The following is a 24,690-nucleotide window of genomic DNA, read 5'->3' on the forward strand; positions in this document are numbered from 1 at the left end:
CACAAGCCACATGATAAGATGCACGGATTGATGGTCTCAAACGCGGAGGCAACTAAGGTTCGTCCTCCGCCACCCAGATTGAGGCGAGTCACTACGCCACCACGAGGACTTAGAGCGCGTTGGGAATTGGCCATTTCAAATTGGGGAGAAAATCCAAAAAACAAAACAAAACAAAAAATACCAGATTTCAACTTTATTCTTTTTGTCATATGAAGGTCTCATTAAAACTGAACTGAAAACTTTTTACCAGGCTAACAATTATTTTTGGTTTGTTTTAAATGCCTTTTATTTATAGCTTTTACTGTTTTAGACTTGTCCCAGACCCAGACGTTCAGTATTAAACTACGAAAATCCATTATTAAAATACAAATTATTGTATGTTTAAAACTACAGTCATCTAAACAAAGAGTGAAATACACATAAACCATTTCAATATCTATTGCGTGAAAATATTTTCAAAAATGCTTCAAAGTAATTTTTCGTTTCCACCACAGCAAACAGTTTTGCCCCTAATAAAGTTTCTTCAAAAGTTAGTGTACTTGTTAACAAAGTGGACAAAAGTGTCAGTGAAAAGCATGAAATATGAGACAAGTGATGTTTGAAGAAAACAAAGAAAAATCAAAGTAAATATCTCTTTGTGAGCAGAATATTTAAATTTGCCATCATTTTCAATCAAGTTGTAATTTTGTCAACTTATGCAAAAAGTGAAAATTAAATTTTTATTTAATTGTGCGTTTTTAGGATGCATAAAATGTTAGCTATGAAATTAACCTTAACAAGACAAAGGAGTCAACTATTTTATTTAAAAAACTTTAAAAATGTCATTTATGGAGCCTGGGTAGCTCAGCGAGTATTGACGCTGGCTACCACCCCTGGAGTCGCGAGTTGTGCTGAGTGACTCCAGCCAGGTCTCCTAAGCAACCAAATAGGCCCGGTTGCTAGGGAGGGTAGAGTCACATGGGGTAACCTCTTCGTGGTCGCTATAATGTGGTTCTCACTCTCGGTGGGGTGCGTGGTGAGTTGTGCGTGGATGCCGCGGAGAATAGCGTGAAGCCTCCACACGCGCTACGTCTCCGCGGTAACGCGCTCGACAAGCCACGTGATAAGATGCACGGATTGACGGTCTCAGATGCGGAGGCAACTGAGATTCGTCCTCCGCCACCCAGATTGAGGCAAGTCACTACGCCACCACGAGGACTTAAAAGCGCATTGGGAATTGGGCATTCCAAATTGGGAAAAAACAAAACAAAAAAAAAAACATTTCCATCAGCCTCATTTCCAGCACAGAATTCTATTAAACACAATACAGAATTTGTGCTGGGAATTTTCATGACTTTCAGAAAAACTGACATAAATCTCTTGTGATGCATGTACATAGACAAAATAAATCATCTTTATTATTTTATAATTTAAGTGCCCGAATTTGAAGAAACACGCCAATATTGAATTACTACCTGATATAACAGCTTATGTAACTGTAATACTTGTGAGGTTAGTTTAGTATCTATTAAAAGTTATATTTATATGGTCTTACAGTCATGAGTGTCTCTGTGGCTCTGCGGTCCAGACTTTTGGCCCTTCTGAAACCAGCTTGTGATGAAACAGCATCTGTTCGGCCTTTACTTGAATCCAATGAAAACTCCTGCAACATATTAAAACAGAAATTAAAAAAAGACTTCAATAAAGCACACGAGGTTATTACTGATGATTATTATGAGGTACAGCCTCCTTCAAATGTCATTATGTCTTATTAAATGAGCCATGTTTGAATTCGATATCAAATTATTACTATTATTTGTATTGATTTTAGTTTTGAAGTGACAACAAAGGGCAATAATAGGACAAAAAATAAAATAAAAACATCCAAAAAAAGGAAGATAATTTTTTTTTTATATTTAATATTGAATTCTATATCAAGTTCTATATTAATACTCATAGTTGCTACAATAAACTAAACTATAATGATGATGAGCACCTGTTTCTGGTTGGAGAGGCGTCTCTCATTGCGTCCTGCTCTCTGATTGGCCGTTCTGGAGAAGGAAGGGGCGGGCTCTGTTGAAGAATTTGTGGTGTCCATTTGCTCCGGAGTGTCGACGGTGTCGTGACATTCAAATCTCTCGATGAACTGAGAGCGCCTGCAGTAAATCCAACAAACACAGAGCTCAAAACACAAACAACAACAACAGTGGAAATAAGACATTATCTTACCGTTCTTTTACACTCTGATATTCTATTTCTGACTCCAAAATAAAGCTCTTATCAGATATTGCCACAAACAATAAATACATTAGTTAATAATAAATAAACATACATCTGTGAACATACTTCAACACTTTTAAATTACAGTATATAATATATATAAAAATGTATAGTTGCATTAAAGGTAAAGTGTGCAATTTCTGTTTCACTAGCAGCACCAAACAGAGTGCAAAAATAATGACAGGTTTCAAAAACTCCCCTTATCTTCCATTGGTCAGTAAAACATCTAGTCCCGCCCCTATTTCACGCCATTGGTTGAGTCACGCTGCTCAAATAGACTGTAATTCCTTTTGGTGCTGCTAGTGATGCAGAAATGACTCACATCACCTTTAAAAATGTGTATCTAAGATGCTCTGTTCGATCTGTAGCATTATTTAAGATAACATTTGTGAGTTGGATAAGATCAGATGGAGGAAGAGAGACAGAAGCAGGAAACAAGCCACCACAGCTATGAGCAGAACCCAAAGAGCAAGAGTGTGTGTGTCCCCATGTACAATCTTATAGTAGGGTTAATAGACTTTATGTCTTTGGGTTAGAAATTGTTTTTGTGTGGGGTCTGTGTAGCTCAGCGAGTATTGACGCTGACTAACACCCCTAGAGTCGCGAGTTCAAATCCAGGGTGTGCTGAGTGACTCCAGCCAGGTCTTCTAAGCAACCAAATTGGCCCGGTTGCTAGGGAGGGTAGTGTTACATGGGGTAACCTCCTCGTGGTTGAGATTAGTGGTTCTTACTCTATGGTAAGTTGTGCATGGATCGCGGAGAGTAGCATGAGCCTCCACGTGCTGTGAGTCTCCGCGGTGTCATGCACAACGAGTCACGTGATAAGATGCACGGACTGACGGTCTCAGAAGCGGAGGCAACTGAGACTTGTTCTCCGCCACCCGGATTGAGGTGAGTAACCGCGCCACCACGAGGACCTACTAAGTAGTGGGAATTGTGCATTCAAAATTGGGAGAAAAGGGGATTAAAAAAAAATAAATTCTTTTATGTGCGTGAATGTGTGTTATAGTCTAGCCCTAGCAGATGGAAGGAAAGTAAGCAGTGGGCGTGGCAGAAGGCGTGGCAGGGCGTGGCACAGGGCAGGAAGGGCAGTTTCAGAAGACTGTCTGAAAAAGAGGAGAAACAGATCAAATGAAAATCAAGAAACTAAATGAGAACAGAGCAGAAATAAAGAGCACTAATCAAACCCGCTTCAAACCTGTACAGCTTTCTTCCGTGAAACACAAAAGGACCTTCTTTTTTCAATCAAAGGAAGTGAATGGTGACTGAGGCTAACATTCTGACAAACATCTCCTTTAGTGTTCCACAGACGAGAGAGAGAAACAAACATGAGGGTGAGTAAATGATGACAGTTTTCATTTTTGGGTGAACTATCCACCAAAAGGGAAGAGAGATCAGTCAGTTTCACACAGTCTTCACTAGGTGACATTAAAGCTGCAAGAATGAGATGAATTTCACGATGAATCTGAGCACTAAAGACACAACATTAGCCAAGAGAAATAGTGGGGGGTGAATCAGCAGGGAGGAAAAGCTCCCGAGTGTCAGTGAAAGATAATTGGATCCTTCCTGTCTGATCCAGCAGGTGGCGAGATAACCTCTACGTTTGCTCAGAGACATAAACATAACAGGCGTGTTGACTTAGAGTGAGCAAATTATGTTTATACTGCACCTGAAATAACTGGCATAACTTCAGTTCGCTGGACTGTGAGGAACTGTGCATCTACTTACTATAAGTCTATGAATTATAAAGGCAAATCAGGCTATAAAACCTGTAAGTATTCTAACAGATATTGAGGTTTGTATGTGTGTTGTAAATGGAGTATATGTGTGTGGCTCTATTCCAAACTCTAGAGAGCTGCCTACCTAGACAGCATTTTTAGGCAACATAGATGCACTTCCAAAGCGAAGGCTGCTAAGGGTTGACAAATTTTTGCAATGTAAATATGGGATTCTTGAGCATTTTATCCCTGATTTACTAAAGGTTTGCATGCATAAAAACATGTAAACTTGATAGCACGTGGCAAAAAGGTCTAAGCTGATCTACTAACGTAGTCTTCTAAGGATGCACAAAATAGTACGTCTTGGCATTTGTGGCATAATTGAATGTTTTAAACATTGTTTTTAACTGGCGAATATATTGCGAAATATTTTACGTGGTGGTTCTATCCAGTGCTCGATTAAAGTGCGCACCAGTACGCCGAACAAGTGTGTTTGGCTCCCACGAAACGAGCAGCGAGCGTAACTTCAACATGGTCGCGATATTTGTGATTTCATTTCAGTATACATCAGTTGTGCAATGGTTTAACGTGTATATAATATTGTATTTTCTAATTTGTGAATTATGAGTTAAGGAGAAGTGTGTCATACATGGATATTCTCATCAACTACTCTTACTTTTGTTAAAAAGCAGGGATTTTATGAGGATAATCCTGTAAATTAACATATTTATATTAATAAATACCATATTAAATAAAAAATAAAATGGTATTTAGTGAGAGCCATACTGTAAGTGAGCGTGCATCTGGTGCAAGTACCACACACAAAAGCCTCCTTTTTTACAGGGTGTGTCCAAAATTTTGCACGTGTAGTTGTTTGCACGATTTGTTTTTATGTAAATCATCCGTGAACCGCCCACACACGCACATGCAATTTGATAGAAGCAAGTTAGTACCCGATATCTGGGATCTTATTAAATCAGAGCGCTTCAATACAGGGTGTTCTGTTCCATCCTGTGGATGTTCCCCTCAAGAGTTTAGCAGCTTAAATACGGGATGACAGGGATCTTCATTTCGTCCTGGCTAATGTGGGACATTTGGCAACCCTATGGCTGCTCCAAACAGTAAGCAGCATTACTATATTTTTAGTTTTCTGAAAAAAATGTGAGTGGAGTTTGCCCGTGCAAAACTCACCACTAGAGGTAGACCGATATATCGGTTTTACCGATTAATCGGTGCCGATAATTGCTTTTTGGAACTATCGGTTATGAGCAAAAATCTATTCCTATAGTTTGTTCATAATTTCTTAATTTCAAAATAAGACTCTCTGGTGTATTTCGGGCTTGCTAATACTTAAAAGTCCCGTGTTATGCACCAAATCTTCATTTTATAAAACTATTGGCCGATTAATCGGTTATTGGCCTTTCCCACCACCTTAGTTATCGATATCGGCAAAATCCACCATCGACTGACCTCTACTCACCACCACGATGCTAACGTGGAAGCCATGACATTGCTATGTGGTCACTAAGGTGTTCTGATTGGTCGTTAGTGCATTGTTATGCGGTTACTTGGGTGTTCAGAGTGATGGTTGTTTATGATAGTCTGGTCCTTGAAAGTCTACGGGATTTTATAGTTTTTTTAATTGTTTAATAACATTTTAAGTGCTCAGTACGGAATTGACGGAAATGATGATTATGCATTTTGTAATGCTTCTTATCAAGTATCAAGTCATTAAAGGGATAGTTCACCTAAAAATGAAAATTCTGTCATCATTTACTCATCCTCATTTACTTTTTTGTTTTGGAACTGAACTTGTGTGTGTGTGTGTGTGTGTGTGTGTGTTTGAGTGTGTGTGTGTGTGTGTGTGTGTGTGTGTGTGTGAGAAAGTGTGTGTTTGTGTATGTAACAACATGGGCTAGTCACCTTCGGTCCAGTCCGAATAGTCGTTCTACTTCCTCCCTACCCGGGCTCTTTGTGCGCGCTCGCAGCTCCGGTCGCCAATGATTGGATCGGAACGCTTCCCGATGACTGAGTCTCCGTGCCCGTGGCACATCCGCCAAGGCCGCGTAACTCTGCCCGCCTCGCCCTGCCCTGCCCGAGGCTCCGCCCACACCAGGCATAGCGCTGCAGTTTGGTGGACTCAACTCAGAGTTCAAAGAGCTCCGAGAAGATGACAGGGATGATGGGAGAATGTTTGTGTGGTGGCGTGTGTGTGCAAGTTTAGTGTCTGAAGAGGGCTTGAAATCCAGTGATGTGGCATCCATGTAGTCATGAGTGTATGTTTCAGGTGAAAGATGCTCCTCTAGTCTTTGTGTGTTGTCAGGGTGTGTGTTGCGTTTGTTAGCACAGGCGTTCGGTGGTTTAGCAGTCTGTGTGTTAGCAGCAGTGTGTGGCGTTTGTGTGGTCTGTGAAGAGTTGACTGGGGAGCCGTAATGTTCAGGATCGAAGGAGAGATACCTGAAGCGAGAGGAGGAAGCAGAGAAAAGAGTGGGAAGCTGCTGCGGTGGTTCGGGCTCCTGCTCGCGCTGACGTTGATGCTGTCGCCTTTCGTCTTCTTTGGGTTTGTTTTTCTCCAGTGAAAAATATCCACTCTCTACCCGAGGCTTACGACCAACACTCAAGCTTCTAGATACTGAGCACAAGAAAGACAAAAATCACACTAGGTACAAGGGCTGGGTGGTACAATGAATATTCATGATACATTTTGCAACCATTTTGTTGCCATTATAAAATTAAGCAAAATCGTGAATATCTAATTGTATAGTGATATAATCACTAGATATAACTGTTTAATCCCTCCTTGTCTCGCTACTTGAATTTTTAAAGCATTTGTAATTTTAACTTCTGTAGCAAAAAATAAATAAATAAATGTAAAAAAGTTAGAGTTGGTATAATTCATTTCCATGAATCAGTTCACAATGTCCGCTTCAATTAATTGATTCAAAACTCAGATTCAACGTTTGGTTTGCGTCATCACACAAAAATGTTCACGGATGATTGTGTGGCATCTTTCATCTTTCATGTATTGTTTTTTTGTAAAATAATACACTTTACAATAAGGTTCAATTTGTTAATGCATTAGGTGTCATGAACTAACAATGAACAACATATTAATATCAGTTAAATGTTCGTTTATAAAAATGCAATTGTTCATTGTTAGTTCATAGTGCATTAACTACATTTCATTTATACGAACAGAATATACAATACATAAAAAAACTGCAATATTTATCTACATATTTTGCTAACACTTTAAAGTAGTAAAATGTTACCAAAATATGTAGATAAATATTGCAGTTTTTTATGTATTGTATATTCTGTTCGTATAAATGAAAATGATTAAATAATGAGTAGTTAAAAATTACGAGTTTTGTTGTAATCAGTGGAAATGTATATAAGAATTAATGAATGAAATATGCCATCACATTTTTGTTTGTTCAGAATTTTTATTTAATATAGTTAGGAACAATTAATTGCATTTATGCCTATTTAAAGTTAAAATGTATAGTTCACCCAAAAATGAAAATTCTCTCATCATTTAATCACCTCATGCCATCCCAGATGTGTGTGACTTTCTTTCTTCACCAGAACACATTTGAAGAAAAATAGAAAAATATCTCAGCTCAGCAGGTCCTTAAAATGCAAGTGGATGGTGATCAGACATTTGAAGCTCCGAAAATCACAGACAGTCAGCATAAACGTCATCCATACAACTCCAGTGGTTAAATCAATGTCTTCTATAGCGATCCGATCACTTTTGGTGCAAAAAAGATAAATATTTAAGTACTCTAAATCATCACTTCCGGTCAGCAGCGGTATGCACGTGTGAAGTAATCGCATTGGCACGAGACACGCGAGAACTGCCGTACGTGTGACACACCCGGAAGAGCAGCGCTGTTTACAAACGAGTAGGAGGAATGCTGTACAGAAGCTTCGTTGGTTTTGGTTTAGATCTGTATTTGTATCTTTTTGTTTACTCTAAATGATGCATTTGTATGCTTATCCTGGATGTCTCAACCGAGAGAGAAACTTGAGATTACGTCCGTAACATGCCAACGCGAATTTCTCACATGTGAGACCACGTGAACTCAGCGTGCTCGTGAATGCGTACACAACTGGTGACTGGAATGTTTATAATTAAAAAGTACTTAAATATTGATCTTTTTTCACACCAAAAGCTATCGTCTCGCTTTAGAAGACGTTCATTTAACCGCTGGAGTCGTATGGATGACATTTATGCTGAGTATCTGTTCTTTTTGGAGCTTCATATGTCTGATCAACATCCACTTGCATTTTAAGGACCTGCTGAGCTATTTTTACATTTTTCTTCAAATGTGTTCTGGTGAAGAAAGAAAGTCATGCACATCTGGGATGGCAAGAGGGCGAGCAAATAATGAGAGAATTTTCATTTTTGGGTGAACTATCCCTTTAATGAGAACTGTTTAAATTTATTTCTAAATTTGTCATATCTGCTAGGTCACAATCTGAAATGATGGCCTCAGCAAATGCATTTCTCATATCCAAATACTGTCTTGAAAGTCTCGAAAGTCCAAAAAGTTGAAAAATGAAACCGTTTAGGAACCAAAAACTTTAAGGCAACATTAATCCACTGAGGTCTGAATCATCCATCTTCAGTTTCTTAACGTCATCGTTTTCCAAGTATGCAGTTACGGAGAGCGCTTTTGAAAGTGTCCATTTTCGGTGGAGGAAAACACAGTTGTGGTGCGGATGAGAAGCATAAAAGTTGCGAAATCAATACAATACTTAAACGGATAAGTGTGGACATGGCCTACAAGGAAGCAGATCTTTAATGGTTAAATTCCTACAAAACTCATCCGTATTAGCAACAACAGTTTAGCTGAAATGATGGTTACTCTTTGAAGCCCTTTCTGAGCAAATACATAAATATTGAGATATTGAACATTTATCGAATATTGTCAAAAGGTTGAGTATTGATACATACGTTTTTTTAAGTGATACAACCAAGCGCAAATCTATACACTTAAAAGTTTACCACAGTAACCTTAGTTTCTGCTAAAATACCATAGTTACTACAGTTATTAGAATACAGGTACCCTCTGAATGTTGGCTCAGGTTGGTAGACGAACAGGTTGTTGGTACAGCAGCTTGACTCCATGTTTCCTCCTGCCATAGAGAGGCTCGGGTGGGTGGCACTCTCTCAGCGTGAGCTATAGTGCTGGGCAGACACACCATACCACTGCTGTTGCTACTGCTCGTACTAGTGACGGTCACTTTTGCAGGACCCGGTTCCTGAAAACACAGAGAGACACGTACAGAAAAGCATAATATTTAACTAACCCTTATACAGGCTAGAACAAAGAGTCTTTTGATGTGAAAACCACCTGTGTGTGAGTGAGTGTGCAAACAGATACACACATGAACGTAACTGTCTAAACTTGCAGGCTGATAACAAATGAACTATTGTGCCATGATTTTATACACACACTGATTCACGCTCAAGCTCAGCACCACACCCCGCACACACACACACACACACACAGATTAACGCTGTTTTTCCTGTTTCCACCTGACCACCCAGTAATACCTTTTTGATTAAATCATAAAAATCACTCACCACCACATTTCTGCACACACACGCCTGCATAAGCCACCCAGCGTCCCAGCGGAAGCGCATGATTATTTAATTATTAAACGAATTAAAACATTATTCTCCTTCCTGTCTTTCGTTTATTCCCCCAAAACACCAGAACATGTGTGATGACGATCAAGTTCCAGTGTTGCACTCTGATTGGTCAGATTGCGGCGGTTTCGTTGGACTTACGATACACCCATTCATGTTCTGCTGGGAGCATCGACCCGTTAGCAGAGCAGTATCCTGACAAAACACAGGTCAGACCAAAATAAACCATCCGTAAACATTAAATTACTCACGGTTTAAAAAGTATAGACACATGACAAACAATGTGTGTGTTAACATGATTTTAGCATGATAAAATCACTTACTAACCAATGCAGTGTAAAGTTATGCAATTTTACACATCGTTGCCATGACAATGTAATGTCAACAAATCCTAAAACCCTAAAATGACTAAATATTATGATTTAAAGAACTTTACAGCTCAAATAATACACAAGTTTTAACAGAAGAATTAATGTAAGTGCTTTTATAAAATTATAAGCTTCACATTTCTACCTTTAAACCCTCAAAAAATTGGCCCCATTGACTTCCATTGTAAGTGCCTCACTCAGGCACACTCCCACTCTTTTCAAGGCACTATTTTCCAGGACATTTTATGTGCCAAGCGGTTGTAATATTTGAGCAAAAACACACGAGAGGTCATTGAAATTGTTGTTATTGGAGGTTTCATCAAAATGGTGTCTCATCAATATAATTTGTTTAAATTGTTATCAAATGAAAATAGAATAATTTTGAACTAATTAAATTTTTCAACATAAAATTGCATTATTTTTTTCAAATGAAGAGCTTTTCTACCAAATCCTCACAGCACAATACGAAACAACACTGGAGATTTTTTTGTCAGATGAAGTGCAGCACAACAGAACATCACAGATGTGAAATATTGCTTTAATACTGTGGCGAGCAGGGCGTGGCCGAGCGGCGTCTGGGCAGAGCGAGGCCAGGGAGATAAGTGGTAAACGAGTTCCACCTGTGCGCCACACTGGTCTTGCACTCCAGTGAGGAGCAGCGGGAGCACTTAAGGAGAGGAGACAGCGGCGGATGGGAGAGAGAGACACATGGAGCTGTGTGTGCACGTCTGTGTCAAGGTGTCTGCTGAAAAGCAAGGCCATTGTATGTGGAATGTGTTTTTGTTGTTGTACTGAAAAGCACGGATATGTTTATGTTGATGTACACTGAAAAGTGCTTCAATTAAAGTTTGTTGGAGTGTTCACTCGGTCCCCACTTCCTCCTTCCATAGAAAGGCAGAGGGCCTGCCACATTGGTGCCGAAACCCAGGATTTGGAGGAGGAAGACGCAGTCACTGAGTCCTCGTGGCTGGCTGAGGTGGGACTGGAGCGGTTCTTCAGCAGGCTACTGAAAGGGACGGCTGAGTGGGTTCTGTGCCATCACCCGGCGTCACTGGCAGAGGCAGACCAGCTAGCTGGGGACCATTTGGCGGTGTGTTCTGGGACTGGCAAGTTTTTTTTTCTCCCTCCTCCTCTCCTAACCCTTGTCCTGTTCCACAGAGGCGGGAAAACCATCCTGCAGTGGGTCGGCAGATAGGGCAACATTTCCTCTCCAGAAACAGGGGTTGGGGGGGGGGTGGAGAGTAAGTGACAGGCCAATGGCTCCCCGGCCTGAATCGGGCAATGGGGATATGTGGCGAGCAGGGTGTGGTGGACACCTGGGGAGAATTATCTCTTGCAGCTGTGGGCGATTAGGGTGTTAGCGGGCAAGAGATAAAGCCGCAGCCAGAGATGCACGGAGGGAGGCTCGGACGGAGAGAGGTGCACGCAGCCGAGTTGAAGTGTGTATTCCGCATTGGGCTGAAAATCCAACAGTGAGAGAGACACATGGAGCTGTGTGTGTGTTGATCTGTTGTTATGCCGAAAAGCAACGTTATTGTGTTACACTGAAAAGTGTAACGTTTGGATTGTTAACCCGGCTCCCGCTTCCTCCTTCAGAGAGTTGAAGAACTTTGTTACAAATACATTATTATTATTGAATTGCATTAAACATTATCTTTTTTCCATTTCACATGTCCATTTAAATCTAGCTTTATTTTGGCGTTTCGGTGTGTTTTTGACGGTAGTTAAGCAGTTTGCTGCATGGCCCAGTGTGATTATTAAAACCCCAAAAGCTATGATGTCATTAAAATATATACATAGTCTGTATGTGCTGCACGCTTCAGAGCGCTCTGCTCACTGTCATCTACTAAACACATAAACACACCCAGAGCACACGTGATGCTCATGATGAGGTGTTTTCAGCGTACGAGCTGACGGCTTCACACATTCATTTTGAAGCATGAAGCACAAGCAGATGATTTATTTATTTAATTAAATCACAGCCTTTTGTGGTTTGATATTCACACTTGGACATATCTAGATTTTAATTAGATTAATTGTGTATTCAAATATTAATTTTCATCCCAGATATGTCAAATTCAATGACATTCCGCATTTTATAGCTAATGCTATTTTTATGCCTGGATTCAGTGATTCCATCCATGTTTTCTGCATCCCTGAAATCATAGGGCCCTACATGTGGTAATGGCGGTAGAAGCAGACCCCGATCATTTAATTACTGAAAACGAATTTACATACCGAGGTGTAAAGGCCGCATCACCACGCTTCCACCTTGGGGTGGGAATTAATTTTTTTTTTTTTACCTGCGTTCTGACCTTTGTGGATGTCAAAAGTTTACAGCTAAACAGGTTTTGAAGTTAACACTACAGCAGTGTTGGAATGAAAAACATTTGCACTATATCAATACTTGTACAAAAACATTGTCAGTGGCACAATCAAACATATAATTATTTTCCTGGACACTTTAAAATTTTTCTAATAAACACATTCCAGGTTTTCCAGGACGCATGGGAACCCTGTCACTGCAACCTCGATTTTTGATTTCTTTGTTTTACAGAAAAGGAGGGAAGAGTCTAAATTAATTTTTGTGGTAATCAACATCAGCCACAAATGCTGTCGATTGAGCTTACCTTAAAATTAACCCAGAATATTCCCTTAAGATGATGATTTTTTTGCAGTGCAATCACAAGTCAGTATGCAAAAAAATGCAACACCTTAGGCTGAAATCATCTATGAATAAAAGCTTGAATGAACTGTATGTTAAGTGGCTCGGACAGAATGAATGGACCAAAATTGTGAATAAAAATACAAATAAAATTTGATCAATTTAATACAGTTCTTCTTTGCAAGCACTGTAAATATCAGTCTTTTTAGCACCACAAACGAAACTGCTTTATCATGAGCTTTCCTGTGCAACACTGTCAATGAAACACCTTCAGATTTCAGAGTAGATCTCTTTATTTGTTGCCATTCTCTAAATTTGGTAAGTGATATATTTGGTAAATCTTTTGAGTGTAGGTGTGTGCATTTGTGTTACCTGTAGCCTCAGGGCAAAATAAAGCTTAAGCATGCAGAAAAACACGTATTTTGGAAAGTTGAGAGAGACACAGATGCATTGATTTTATATTTAAACAGATGAATAGAATAAATGGTAAATAAAGAGCACAAAGGTTGACATGGGGTACCAAATCCACCTCTATCTTCATAATAAAACATTCCTATCTGAAGCTACCACCTGAAAACCTCTGAAAATGCCCAAACAGGGTCGCAACTTATCATAACTCATGTTGAGATCAGTCACGAGACATGCGAGAACCATAGACGTTTTATGTCATTGAAATCAAACCTGCTGTCTAGTTTCAGTGTACACTAGCATGAGATTTGAGAGCTTTGGCGAAGGGGAAGATTCTCTGTGAATAACGATTTACATTTTGGTCTGTTCCTTACACAAAGCTAATGTATGGCTTTAGAAGATTTGACAGACTTTTTTTATGGCACTTTTATGGTGCTTTGTTGTCCTTTTTGTAGCTCAATGGCATCTCTCCCCATTGATTTTCACTCTATGTAAAAGATCTGAATTATCCCTTTAAAATCCTTCAAGTCATTGAATCTGTGTGTGTACCTGGGGGGTGGGTGTCTCCACTTTCCGTTTCTTCTTCTGGTTCTGTTTGTTAGTTCGAGGAAACACCATCAGCGCCTCCTGCCATCTAAACACATAAACGGTGTTGGTGAATTTACACAAAAAAGAATCAGTTACTAATTACTTTTTCTAGACTGTAATAGGATCACTGTACTAATTACTCCATCTGAATAGTAATCACATTACTCAATGTTAATGCATTAATTTCTAAAACCCATTTCAATCGTACCAGATGAACAATATGCACAAATTGTCCTTTTATTGAAGATCAGTTAATTTTAATACCGTTTATAATCTTCGCTCAATGTACATGGACTGCTCATGTTAGTGTGTTAAATGCTTTGACAATCTCTTGTGCTGTATAGAGCAGCTGAGAGCGTTTTTCCCACTAGACATAATTAACATATTATTGTAACATATTATAAATGCAAAGCAATCTGAGTATTTAGATTTTTTTTTTAATCTGACTGTTCTTAACAGCAAGATAGCTGAAATTTTTAACAAGACACAATTTGTTCATGAATGTTAAAATTATCTTTTAAACATACAATTGTTAATTGAAATTGCATATGCATTGTCAATAATGGCAGAAAAGTAACTTTAATGTTATTACTGGAAAATAAAGAGTACTTCTTCACATTACTTCCTTACTGAAAGATATGCATTGCCTGAAGGAAACAGCAGTGATGGCAGTGACAACGTGGTAAATTTTAGGTATGTTTATGTCTTAGGTTTTGGTCTTGCGTAAATCAGAGCTGCTTTGCCGTTGTCATGACGCGTCTTGCTTTCTGTCGATTGTGCATAAAGTATAAACGCACCTCTGCATAGTTAAAAATATGCAAGAAAGACCAATCACAATCCAGTATGCAAATAAAAACAAAAAGAAGACCAATTGCAATTCACTTTGCTAATATTACAATGTTTATAAAACTAAAAATACATTGTTTGTGTGCAACTTACCCATGTATGACCTCTTTACTCTCAGCACGTATGTAATGGTCTTGGTCAGGTGTGCAGATACACAGCGAATGTTTCTGTCCTGTCCGGCTTTCACCATCCACAACGTCCACACACTGATTCAGGTTTATAGTGCCCTGTGGTAGAGTACTGGCCTGAAACACACACAGATACACAGACTTGATTTAGTACACACACCAACACATTAAGAGGCACACTCATATTTTGTTCACTGATATAAAATGTTAAGTTTATGTATACTTGTATGGGCCAAATTTTTGAAAATGTCCTCATAAATATGGGGTTATAGTATAATAAACTTTATGAGCTTTTTGGAGCGTCAATGTTCTGGTCACCATTCACTTGCATTGTATGGACCAACAGAGCTGAGATATTCTTCTAAAAACCTTTATTTGTGTTCAGCAGAAGAAAGAAAGTCATACACATCTGGGATGGCATAAGGGTGAGTAAATGATGAGAGAATTTTCAAAATTTCAAAATTTTAAAGAGAGCCACAATAAATGATAAACAGAAGATACAAATATTTTAAAAGATACACAAAATATCTAAATATGATAACATGATGATTCATAAGAAAAAAGGTTATTTTAATAAATTTATATTAGGTATGTGTTGGGCAATTCCACAGAAATATCAATCACATAATGGAAAAATAAAAAAGTTTTAACCACAGAAACAAAACCCCTCATTCTGTATTAAATCAGTATAATAATGCCGTCCAGACCACTAGAGGGCGCCGCTTGCTCACACAGCGCTGACTGAATTGCTGAATGCAGACTATATTTTAAAATGCAGCCTTTTAAGGTTTAGTAATCACTAAAGGCCACACTGTGAATTAGGGGGCCTGGGTAGCTCAGCAAGTAAAGACGCTGACTACCACCCCTGGAGTCGTGAGTTTGAATCCAGGGCGTGCTGAGTGACTCCAGACAGGCTTCCTAAGCAACCGATTGGCCCGGTTGCTAGGGAGGGTAGAGTCACATGGGGTAACCTCCTCGTGGTCGCTATAATGTGGTTCTCGCTCTCAATGGGGCACGTGGTGAGTTGTGCATGGATGCTGCGGAGAATAGCGTGAAGTCTCCACACATGCTAGGTCTCCGTGGTAACGCGCTCAACAAGCCACGTGATAAGATGCACGGATTGACGGTCTCAGATGTGGAGGCAACTGAGATTCGTCCTCCGCTACCCGGATTGAGGCGAGTCACTACGCCACCACGAGGACTTAGAGCGCATTGGGAATTGGGTATGCCAAATTGGGGAGAAAAAAAAAAAAAAGGCCACACTGTGATTTCAATCTTAATTTAATCAATCATGCAACATTAATGTATATAATTCCGATGTCTCAGAAGTCAGGAGTCTGCAGGTTTTAAAGCATTCTGGATGGTTTCCCTCATCATGTAACCTATAGAAAAGTGCCAGTTTCACAACTGACACATCTGTTCATGGCAGTTTTTCCACATTAACGTGAGAACGAGAATGAAGACAAATTTAATATTGCATGTTCTTAGGAATGCCACCCCTTTTAAATTCAGTGCTTATTATTATCACTGGATTGTGCATTTAAATTCACAGAGTTTTTGCAAAGTGCGCTACTAATTAATTATAAATAAACCATCAGTTTTCATATCAGCATTGTTCATGCATGTTTTAATTTGGTCGATAATTGGCCAAAAAAAAAAATATATATCGTCAGCATTGCATCCCTAGTATACATACTTAGCTATAGTACAAGGCCAAAATTATCCCCAAAAGTAAGCTATATCTGACAAAACATTTGAAGATGTCCTCAACTGGAAATCTATAATGAGCCTAATTTACATAGAAATGACACGTGTTAATGCAGAAAGGAATGACAACGACTTAATTTAAATTTCGAAGATGCAGCGCTACTACAGCGCCGTTTACGCCTGCTTAAACTAGATTGTGAGTGCTTAGTAAATAAGACCCAGGTTTTTGTGCAAAAGTGGCGCAACTGTTTATTTCGCCACAGTATGTCCTCATTTAGATAGCAAGATAAATGTGCATGTGTAAACGTTGGCACATGACACCCCTCACATTCACAAACCCTGCAAACCGGTTCATTCTCTCCGTCTTTCTCTCTAGATTGTCATTCCTTAATGTTTCACAACATCTCACTATATTTATTTTCTGTTCTTGACGAGTTACAAAATTCCTTCTTTGTTGTGCAGCCAGCATTCATGCTTACACACGTACAGAATTACTCTTTCAACAGTAAAGACTGACACACACAGAAACAGTGACCAAGCAACACACACATGCTCATCAGAAATTTGGACGAGTAAGACTGACACACATACACACACACACAAAGAACAGGCCTTCCAGAACAGTTTCTTTCCCTAAGTTGCATTTTCAGCATGGACTTCCTTCCAGCTGATTGTTTACTCTGTTTATCATCAGTGACGCTGTTAAACGAGCTCGTCTGTTTCAAAACCACTGATGACATGAGCGACTGATGACAGATGAGGTGCAGATAAGAATGTTAAGGCTTTCAGAGAGAAATTCAAGTTTCATAGGAGGAACATCTTCCATGTTTATGGGACATATTTATGTTATTTATGTATGTTTATAGTCGTAGTAAAATGTCCAAAATGAGCTGTGAGGAGCCATTTTTGTTGTGTTCTGTTAAACATATTTGCAGATCAGAGTTCTTTAAGCTCAAATATTGTCTTTGACTTTTGTCCTCTATTTACAGCAGGACAAACTAACGCTGCACTAATTTATCCACAACTTTTGGTCTTAATGCATTCAGTATTAGCATATTCATTTAAAACAGCAATTTAGAAGTGAATACACAGTTTATGCTTCTTATAAATGGGTAGCAGACAAATAACATTCATGATTTCTTTTTTATAAAAACATCAATATTTTAGGTTAAATAAAATGTATATGAATGTACAAGGGAAAGTGTAAATCGCACACTGTACGATTTCGGCCACGATTCTGCCGTCTGAGGCAAATCCTAGATTTCTGTCGTCGTAGGGCAAATTCGGCAGTCTTATAATGTTTAGTGTGACATACTCCCCGACGGCCGATTAATAGCCTTTGTGATGATCTTTAGCCTCCGACGAAGTTCTGGCAGTGTCAGAAAGTTTGCATTGTGTTCATATAGTGTCACTTCTATTACGACAGCCAGATGAGATAGTCCACTCCTCTCTCGCACCCCAATTCACTGTTTTCGGAGAAACCCCAATGAGCTCCTTGGAAATAAACCTGCTCTGCGTCTGCACCATAGCAACATTTGTGAAAAGTGTAACACTTCAGCAATATGAAAGCATTATTCCCCGAATTAAATACAGGGCTTACAAAACGAAAATAAATAAATAATTGCATTTTCATAACACGTTTTTTTCTTTTTTTTTCTTTACATTTATCATGCATTTGCTTTACCACTTTATTTTAATGACTATTTTACTTTTAATAAATGTACCTTAAGCTTCTGTAAACTTCTAGTTAAAATTCACATCACTCCATTTACATTAAAAAAATTACAAAATTAAAACAATTTATATTGTTAAGTATTTATGGGACGTTTTAATCCAAATCAGCAGAAACAACTGGATGCAGTTATAGAAATCTGTCATTTTTGTGCATTATCCATAGGGAATTTTCAAGCACGATATATTATTAGCCTACACGAATTTCCTATAGGTTACTAATCTAAAAGAGGAGAAAGACGTACTATAACACACCTTTTTTGTTTTCCCTATGTGAACGCAGAACTTTGTCATTTTTCGGGCCACAATGGATCCACAATGAATCTTTGCTTGTGGTAGCTCATTATTACCGTACGCTACCTCCCCCACTGGCGTTCATTCTCAACATCTGTAATGTTGTGTATTTGTGATCAGGACGTCTTATTAAAGACCTATTTGACAGGTGATGGAGTGGTATTGGAGCAACGGGAATGCTGATGCTCTGACTTTCAGAAAGAAAAATAAATCGCTCCTCCGGGCGAATCTCGGCGTTTCGCTTCTATTCATTATTAACGATCTATATACTTCTATTATATTAACGATCACGTTCACTGATCGGGACCACCGATGTGTATCGTACAGTCTGATATAATGTCACACAGTGTGCTATGGCGATCTCAATGCGTTCATATCGTACAGTCTGACAAATAACAATCTTAAAGGACTGTAAAAATCCTACAGTGTATAGCGGGCTTTACAACAACAACAAAATTGTTTAAAAATTTGTTTGGTAGGGGGCCTGGGTAGCTCAGTGGTAAAATACGCTGGCTACCACCCCTGGAGTTCGTTAGTTCGAATCCCAGGGTGTGCTGAGTGACTCCAGCCAGGTCTCCTAAGCAACCAAATTGGCCCGGTTGCTAGGGAGGGTAGAGCCACATGGGGTAACCTCCTCGTGGTCACTATAATGTGGTTTGTTCTCGGTGGGGCGCGTGGTGAGTTGAGCATGGTTGCCGCGGTGGATGGCGTGAAGCCTCCACACATGCTATGTTTCCGTGGCAACGCACTCAACAAGCCACGTGATAAGATGCGCGGGTTGACGGTCTCAGACGCGGAGGCAACTGGGATTCGTCCTCCGCCACCCGGACCGAGGCGAATCACTACACGACCACAAGGACTTTAAAAAAAAATTGGGAATTGGGCATTCCAAATTGGGAGAAAAAGGGGGAAAAAATTTTGTTTTGTTTTACTCTGTAAAGCACTAAGGCTGTGCAATGAACAGGGCTGGACCAAAAAAAAAAAAAAATTTTTTTTTGATAACTGCAATTTTGGCAAAGGTTTTTCCTAATTTCCACCACCAATTTTAGTTTTAACAGAACATAATTACATACTGTAGATGGGTCACAAACTACAAAAAGTAAAATGCAAATGTACTGGAAATATTGTAAATATATTGTGTTAAAACTTTCCTCCTGCTCTGCACCTCGTTCTGTTCACAGAGAGGTGCCTCTGGGAACTCTGCCCGACTGACTGAGCGTTTCACAGGACACAAAGAGACTGCTGAATCGGTGTTCGGCAAATGCACCGTTGCCAGAGTCTGATGCCCACAGCATTAACCCTTGCTCACAGGTCAGCAGCAGGGGCCCATTTGGAGTGTAGATGTTGGTGGATTGGGGACATTGAGGTCGTTGTACAGCATGTGTATGTTCAATAACTAGCCCTCTAAATCACAAATGCATTCATACACACTTGCTCTGAAAATAGCGCACAGGCTTGTCCTCTAATCGTTCTCTCATCCTGTTCTTTCCTCCTACACTTCTCTCATTCTCTCTCGCACTTTCTCTCTTTCCAGTGGATGAAGTTCAATGGGGGCGGACAGCAGAGGAGGGAGCGAGAAGAACGAGAAAATGCAAAATGAAAATAATGGTCTTAAGCATCAATGTGGGAATCTAGTGTAGGGAAATAAATTACAAACAAACTAAATTATGAAACTAAATTTCTTTCTATCAAATTAAACTATGGCTACATTTTAAAATCTAGTGAGCTGCCTACCTAGACGGCATTTTTGAGACATATAAACAGTGCATTCAGAGGGTATCCATACCCCTTCATTTTTTTTCACATTTTGTTATGTTGCAGCCTTATGCTAAAATGCTTAAAAAAAATAAAATAATAATAAAATCACATCAATCTACACATATAATCTGTACCATAATACTACCACAATGACAAAGCAAAAACCAGATTTTTGATAACTTTCACATTGAAATATCACATTGACATTAGTATTCAGACCCTTAACTCAGTCCTTAGTTGAAGCACCTTTGGCAGCGATTACAGCCTCAAGTCTTTTTGGGTATGATGTGACAAGTTTTGCACACCTGGATTTGGGGATTATCTGCCATTCTTCTCTGCAGATCATCTCAAACTCTGTCAGGCTGGATGGGGAGCGTCGGTGCACAGCCATTTTCAGGTCTCTCCAGAGATGTTCGATTGGGTTCAAGCCCGGACTCTGGCTGGGCCACTCAAGGACATTCACAGAGTTGTCCCAAAGCCAATCTTGCATTGTCTTGGCTGTGTGTACAGGGTCATTGTCCTTTTGGAAAGTGAACCTTCGACCCAGTCTGAGGTCCTGAGCACTCTGGACCAGGTTTTCATTAAAGGCGCAGTATGTAATATTCAGAAACCCTTGTTATTAATGACACCTGTGGCCGTTAAGTGAACTGCAGCCAGCTACCTGTTGCGGTTGCTCGTGCTCGTTCACACACTCCATAGGGGCATGTGCGAGCGAGCATCGGCCAAAACAATGACGTAACGTACAAAGAGACTGAACGTGATTCGCTGGCATCATGCTGACAGATGAGGTAGCATAATTAAAATTACATAGTTACAAACTTTGAGACTAAACTAAAACTACTTATCAGCTAACATAGCATACTGATACACACATATAGCTACATACTACCGAACTATACCAGACAGTTTACTGTTGCACTGCACTGTTATGTTGCACTATTGCATGTTTTGTATGTCATACGTTGTACTACGATCAAGAAACCAGTGTATTTGCTTAAATGTATCCTGTATACCTGACTTTTAGTATAAAGAGAAGATCGTTGAAATTATTTGACAGTTACGAAGCAAGGTAGCTTGCAATTCGTCAGTGTTAGCAGGCAAGATCAAGTTATCTAAAAAATTTTTTGGCTTACTCTTAGTTTGTGTAGGAGTCGGTGTTATGCCGGCTGTTTGCTAGATTCCATCTCTAAGATAACGTTACCTAGTGTTGCAGACTGTCTGTTGACGCTGTTGAATAGCGGAAGAGAAGCTATTACTGAGGCAAGGCTCTCAAGGCTCCCGGGAGCGCGCATAAACGTCACATCCTTTGGATATTCCAGGCAAAACCGACCCAATAGGCAAACTAGGATGTCCAGGAAGGGCTCATTTTTTAAGTTGCGTTACAAGCCGTTCATACATTGGCAAAAAAAGGCAAATATTACATGAAAATTGTTATATACTGCACCTTTAAGGATATCTCTCCATTTTGCTGCGTTCAGATTTCCTTCAACCCTGACCAGTCCCCCAGTCCCTGCCGCTGAAAACCCCCCCACGGCATGATGCTCCCACCACCATGCTTCACCGTTGGGATGGTACTGCGCAGGTGATGAGCGGTGCTTTGTTTCCTCCAGACATGACGCTTGGCAAACAGTTCAATCTTCGTTTCATCAGACCAGAGAATCTTGTTTCTCACAGTCTGAGAGTACTTTAGGTGCTTTTTTATGTGTCTTGCACTGAGGAGAGGCTTCCGTCTGGCCACTCTGTCATAAAGTCCAGATCGGTGGAGTGTTGCAGTGATGATTCTCCTTCTGCAAGTATCTCCCATCTCCACACATGATCTCTGGAGCTCAACCAGAGTGACCGTCGGGTTCTTGGTCACCTCTCTTACCAAGGCCCTTCTCCCCCGATTGCTCGGTTTGGCCGGTCGGCCAGCTCTAGGAAGAGTCCTGGTTGTTCCAAACAACAGAATTATGGAGGCCACTGTGCTCTTGGGAACCTTCAATGCAACCGAAATGTTTTTGTAGCCTTCCCCAGATCTGTGCCTCGACACAATCCTGTCTCTGAGGTCTGCGGGCAGTTCATTTGACCTCATGGCTTGGTTTTTGCTCTGATATGCATTTACAGCTGTGAGACCTTATTTAGACAGGTTTGTGCCTTTCCAAATCATATCCAATCAATTAAATTTGCCACAGATGCACCCCAATTAAAGTGTAGAAACATCTCAAAGATGATCCAGAGAAATGGGATGCACCCGAGCTAAATTTCAAGCGTCATAGCAAAGGATCTGAATACTCATGCAAATGTGATATTTCAGTTTTTTCTTTTTAATAAATTTGCAAAGTTATAAAAAATCTTTTATATTTATAAAAAATAAAAATAAAAAATAAATAAATAAAAAAACAATAAATTTTATGGAATTTTGTTATGAAACTGAAATGCATAAATCTTACATTTTTAGATGTGATTTTTTGCATTGTGACATTATGTTCATGAAAATAAATCTTTAATTAATTAAAAAGACATTTAAGACATTTTCATTACGGAAAATGTGTCAAGACATTTTACTTTTGAGTTTGTTTTTTTAATTTCCATTATTATTCTCAACAGTGATTCTCATTAGATTAAAATTAAATGTAAAAGAAATCTTTGTTAAAATAAAAAAATAAAAATTTAAATCATAAATTAAGGGCAGTACAAGTACCGCCATGGTGTGTAAATAATTTTAAATAAATAAGAATAATTTATAAATAAGATATCATTGTTTGTCACTTAACAGTAACGAGATTCTTTCCCACAATAAGATTGTTTGGGGAAAATTTGCTACATTAAAAATTATATTATTGGTCCTTAAAACCGACTTCAATGTCTTTGCCCAAAACATATTTACGTAATTTTTCTTATGATTTTGTGGTTAAATATGACCCGCATATGTTCTTGACAGGCTTTGTGAAATTCACCCCACTATTTTGCCTTCAAAGTCCATGTATCATTTGTTCATTTCATATTCAATTAGGAATTCAAAATCGTAAAAACAAATAATGACTTGTTTTTCATAATTTCGATTTAATTCTCAAGTTAAAAATAGGAAATTGGAAAAATAGCCCCGGGACACTGTGCGTTTTGACTATTTGATTTCACTAATATACGGCTTGAATATTTGATTTGCACATATGGGTGTGGCCTGAAACGCCCCTTTCTTCTGATTGGTCAACCTGCACCATCGTCTTCCTCAATGCTGTGAGACAGAATAAAAAGTTCTCTGCTGTTTAATTGTTTAGATAAATTCATCTCAGTTAATATTAAATTCTTTACCATTTATTCTCCAAAACTTGCCACGTTTATTGCAGCCGAGCTCTCTCTCTCATCAGCCAGATTTATCAGACAGCCCTACACATAAACCTGCAGTCTCTGACATTGCTCCTGTTTGAAAAGGCATGGTTTTAAATAAAACATACATTCATAAGACTATTGAAGCATATGCTTACATTGTAAAAACACAGGCTTACGTTTAACTGCGGGGGTAAAGTTAGTTTTAGGTTTGAAATTCGTTGGATATTCGCCTATGGTGCGTAAGGGACCGTCTGAAAACTAAAACATCACTGGCAACAGAGTAGTCATTTATTTGACTATTAACTTGCATGTTCTATCTAAAAAAAAAAACATTTTCACTGGTTTTAGTAGATCGACAGAGTGATGGCTGTGCATATGAATGTACAGTTTTCACTTATATTATGAAAAAAAAAAATCACTAAAATTAACAAAAACATTATTTTCACATCCTAAAGGTTACAGTAAGCTCCCAGTGCACAGACTGACTTACTACAGGTGAGATTATTAATTAATGTAACCATTTTTGTTCCTGGGTAGTAAGTGTTACTTCCTAATTGCTTATGCCTCAAAAGTATAGAAAATGGCTATTATTCCCCAAAAACTTTGCTTTTGTGACCAGGACAGTGATATTTTGAAATTTACCTATGTCCAATGAGAAAATGGGCGAATTTGTGTCTTTTCGTTCACATAAAGTCTGAAAAAAACAACATATGAATCCAAAATCCTTCTTTATCTGTGGTCCGACGAAGACACCGGCTTTGACCTTTGCCTCAGACAGCTTAGGGAAGAAGTCTTGAAGGTACTTGAAGGCTGCCGACTCCTTATCTAGAGCTCTGACAAATTGTTTCATAAGGCCCAATTTGATCAGCACCTTCCGGGGGTCCAACAGTGGCACCCACTTGACGTTGTTCCTCCCCATATTGAACTCGGCCCGCTGTGGCCAGTCCCGCCTGTGGTAGTGCACCTTGGTGTCCCTGCTGTCCCAAAGGCAAAGATAGCAGGGAAACTTGGTAAAACCGCCTTGGAGACCCATCAGGAATGCCACCATTTTGAAGTCTCCTATGACCTCCCAGCCATACTCATCATACTTCAAGGCGTCCAGCAAGGTCTTGATGCTGTTGTAATCCTCTTTGAGGTGCACCGAGTGAGCCAGGGGAAGAGACGGGTACTTGTTACCATTATGGACCAGCACGGCTTTCAATATTACTTCAGTATAAATACATGTTCATTTGGATTCATATGTTGTTTT

General features: G+C 39.3%; 1 protein-coding gene across 5 annotated transcripts in view; it reads right to left on the bottom strand.

Moving 5' to 3' along the window:
• LOC127434579 (trichohyalin-like) overlaps window positions 1–24,690 on the bottom strand; it is a 69,175-nt gene that overhangs the window by 24,747 nt on the left and 19,738 nt on the right. For 3 of the 5 annotated variants that reach the window (XR_007896062.1, XM_051687398.1, XM_051687399.1), the window contains exons 4-10: window positions 14,608–14,759; window positions 13,630–13,714; window positions 9,781–9,834; window positions 9,053–9,248; window positions 5,901–6,609; window positions 1,976–2,135; window positions 1,535–1,642 (exon numbers count right to left, since the gene is read on the bottom strand). Coding sequence is in view for 4 of the 5 variants with exons in the window: in XM_051687398.1 (XP_051543358.1) it covers window positions 1,535–1,642; window positions 1,976–2,135; window positions 5,901–6,609; window positions 9,053–9,248; window positions 9,781–9,834; window positions 13,630–13,714; window positions 14,608–14,759 (1,464 nt within the window). In the remaining variant the exon portion in view is untranslated. The remainder of the gene's footprint in view (window positions 1–1,534; window positions 1,643–1,975; window positions 2,136–5,900; window positions 6,610–9,052; window positions 9,249–9,780; window positions 9,835–13,629; window positions 13,715–14,607; window positions 14,760–24,690) is intronic. The other 2 variants (XM_051687401.1, XM_051687400.1) reach the window with 2 other exon arrangements.

This window comes from Myxocyprinus asiaticus, chromosome 44, assembly GCF_019703515.2.
Source record: "Myxocyprinus asiaticus isolate MX2 ecotype Aquarium Trade chromosome 44, UBuf_Myxa_2, whole genome shotgun sequence".
NCBI lineage: Eukaryota > Metazoa > Chordata > Actinopteri > Cypriniformes > Catostomidae > Myxocyprinus > Myxocyprinus asiaticus.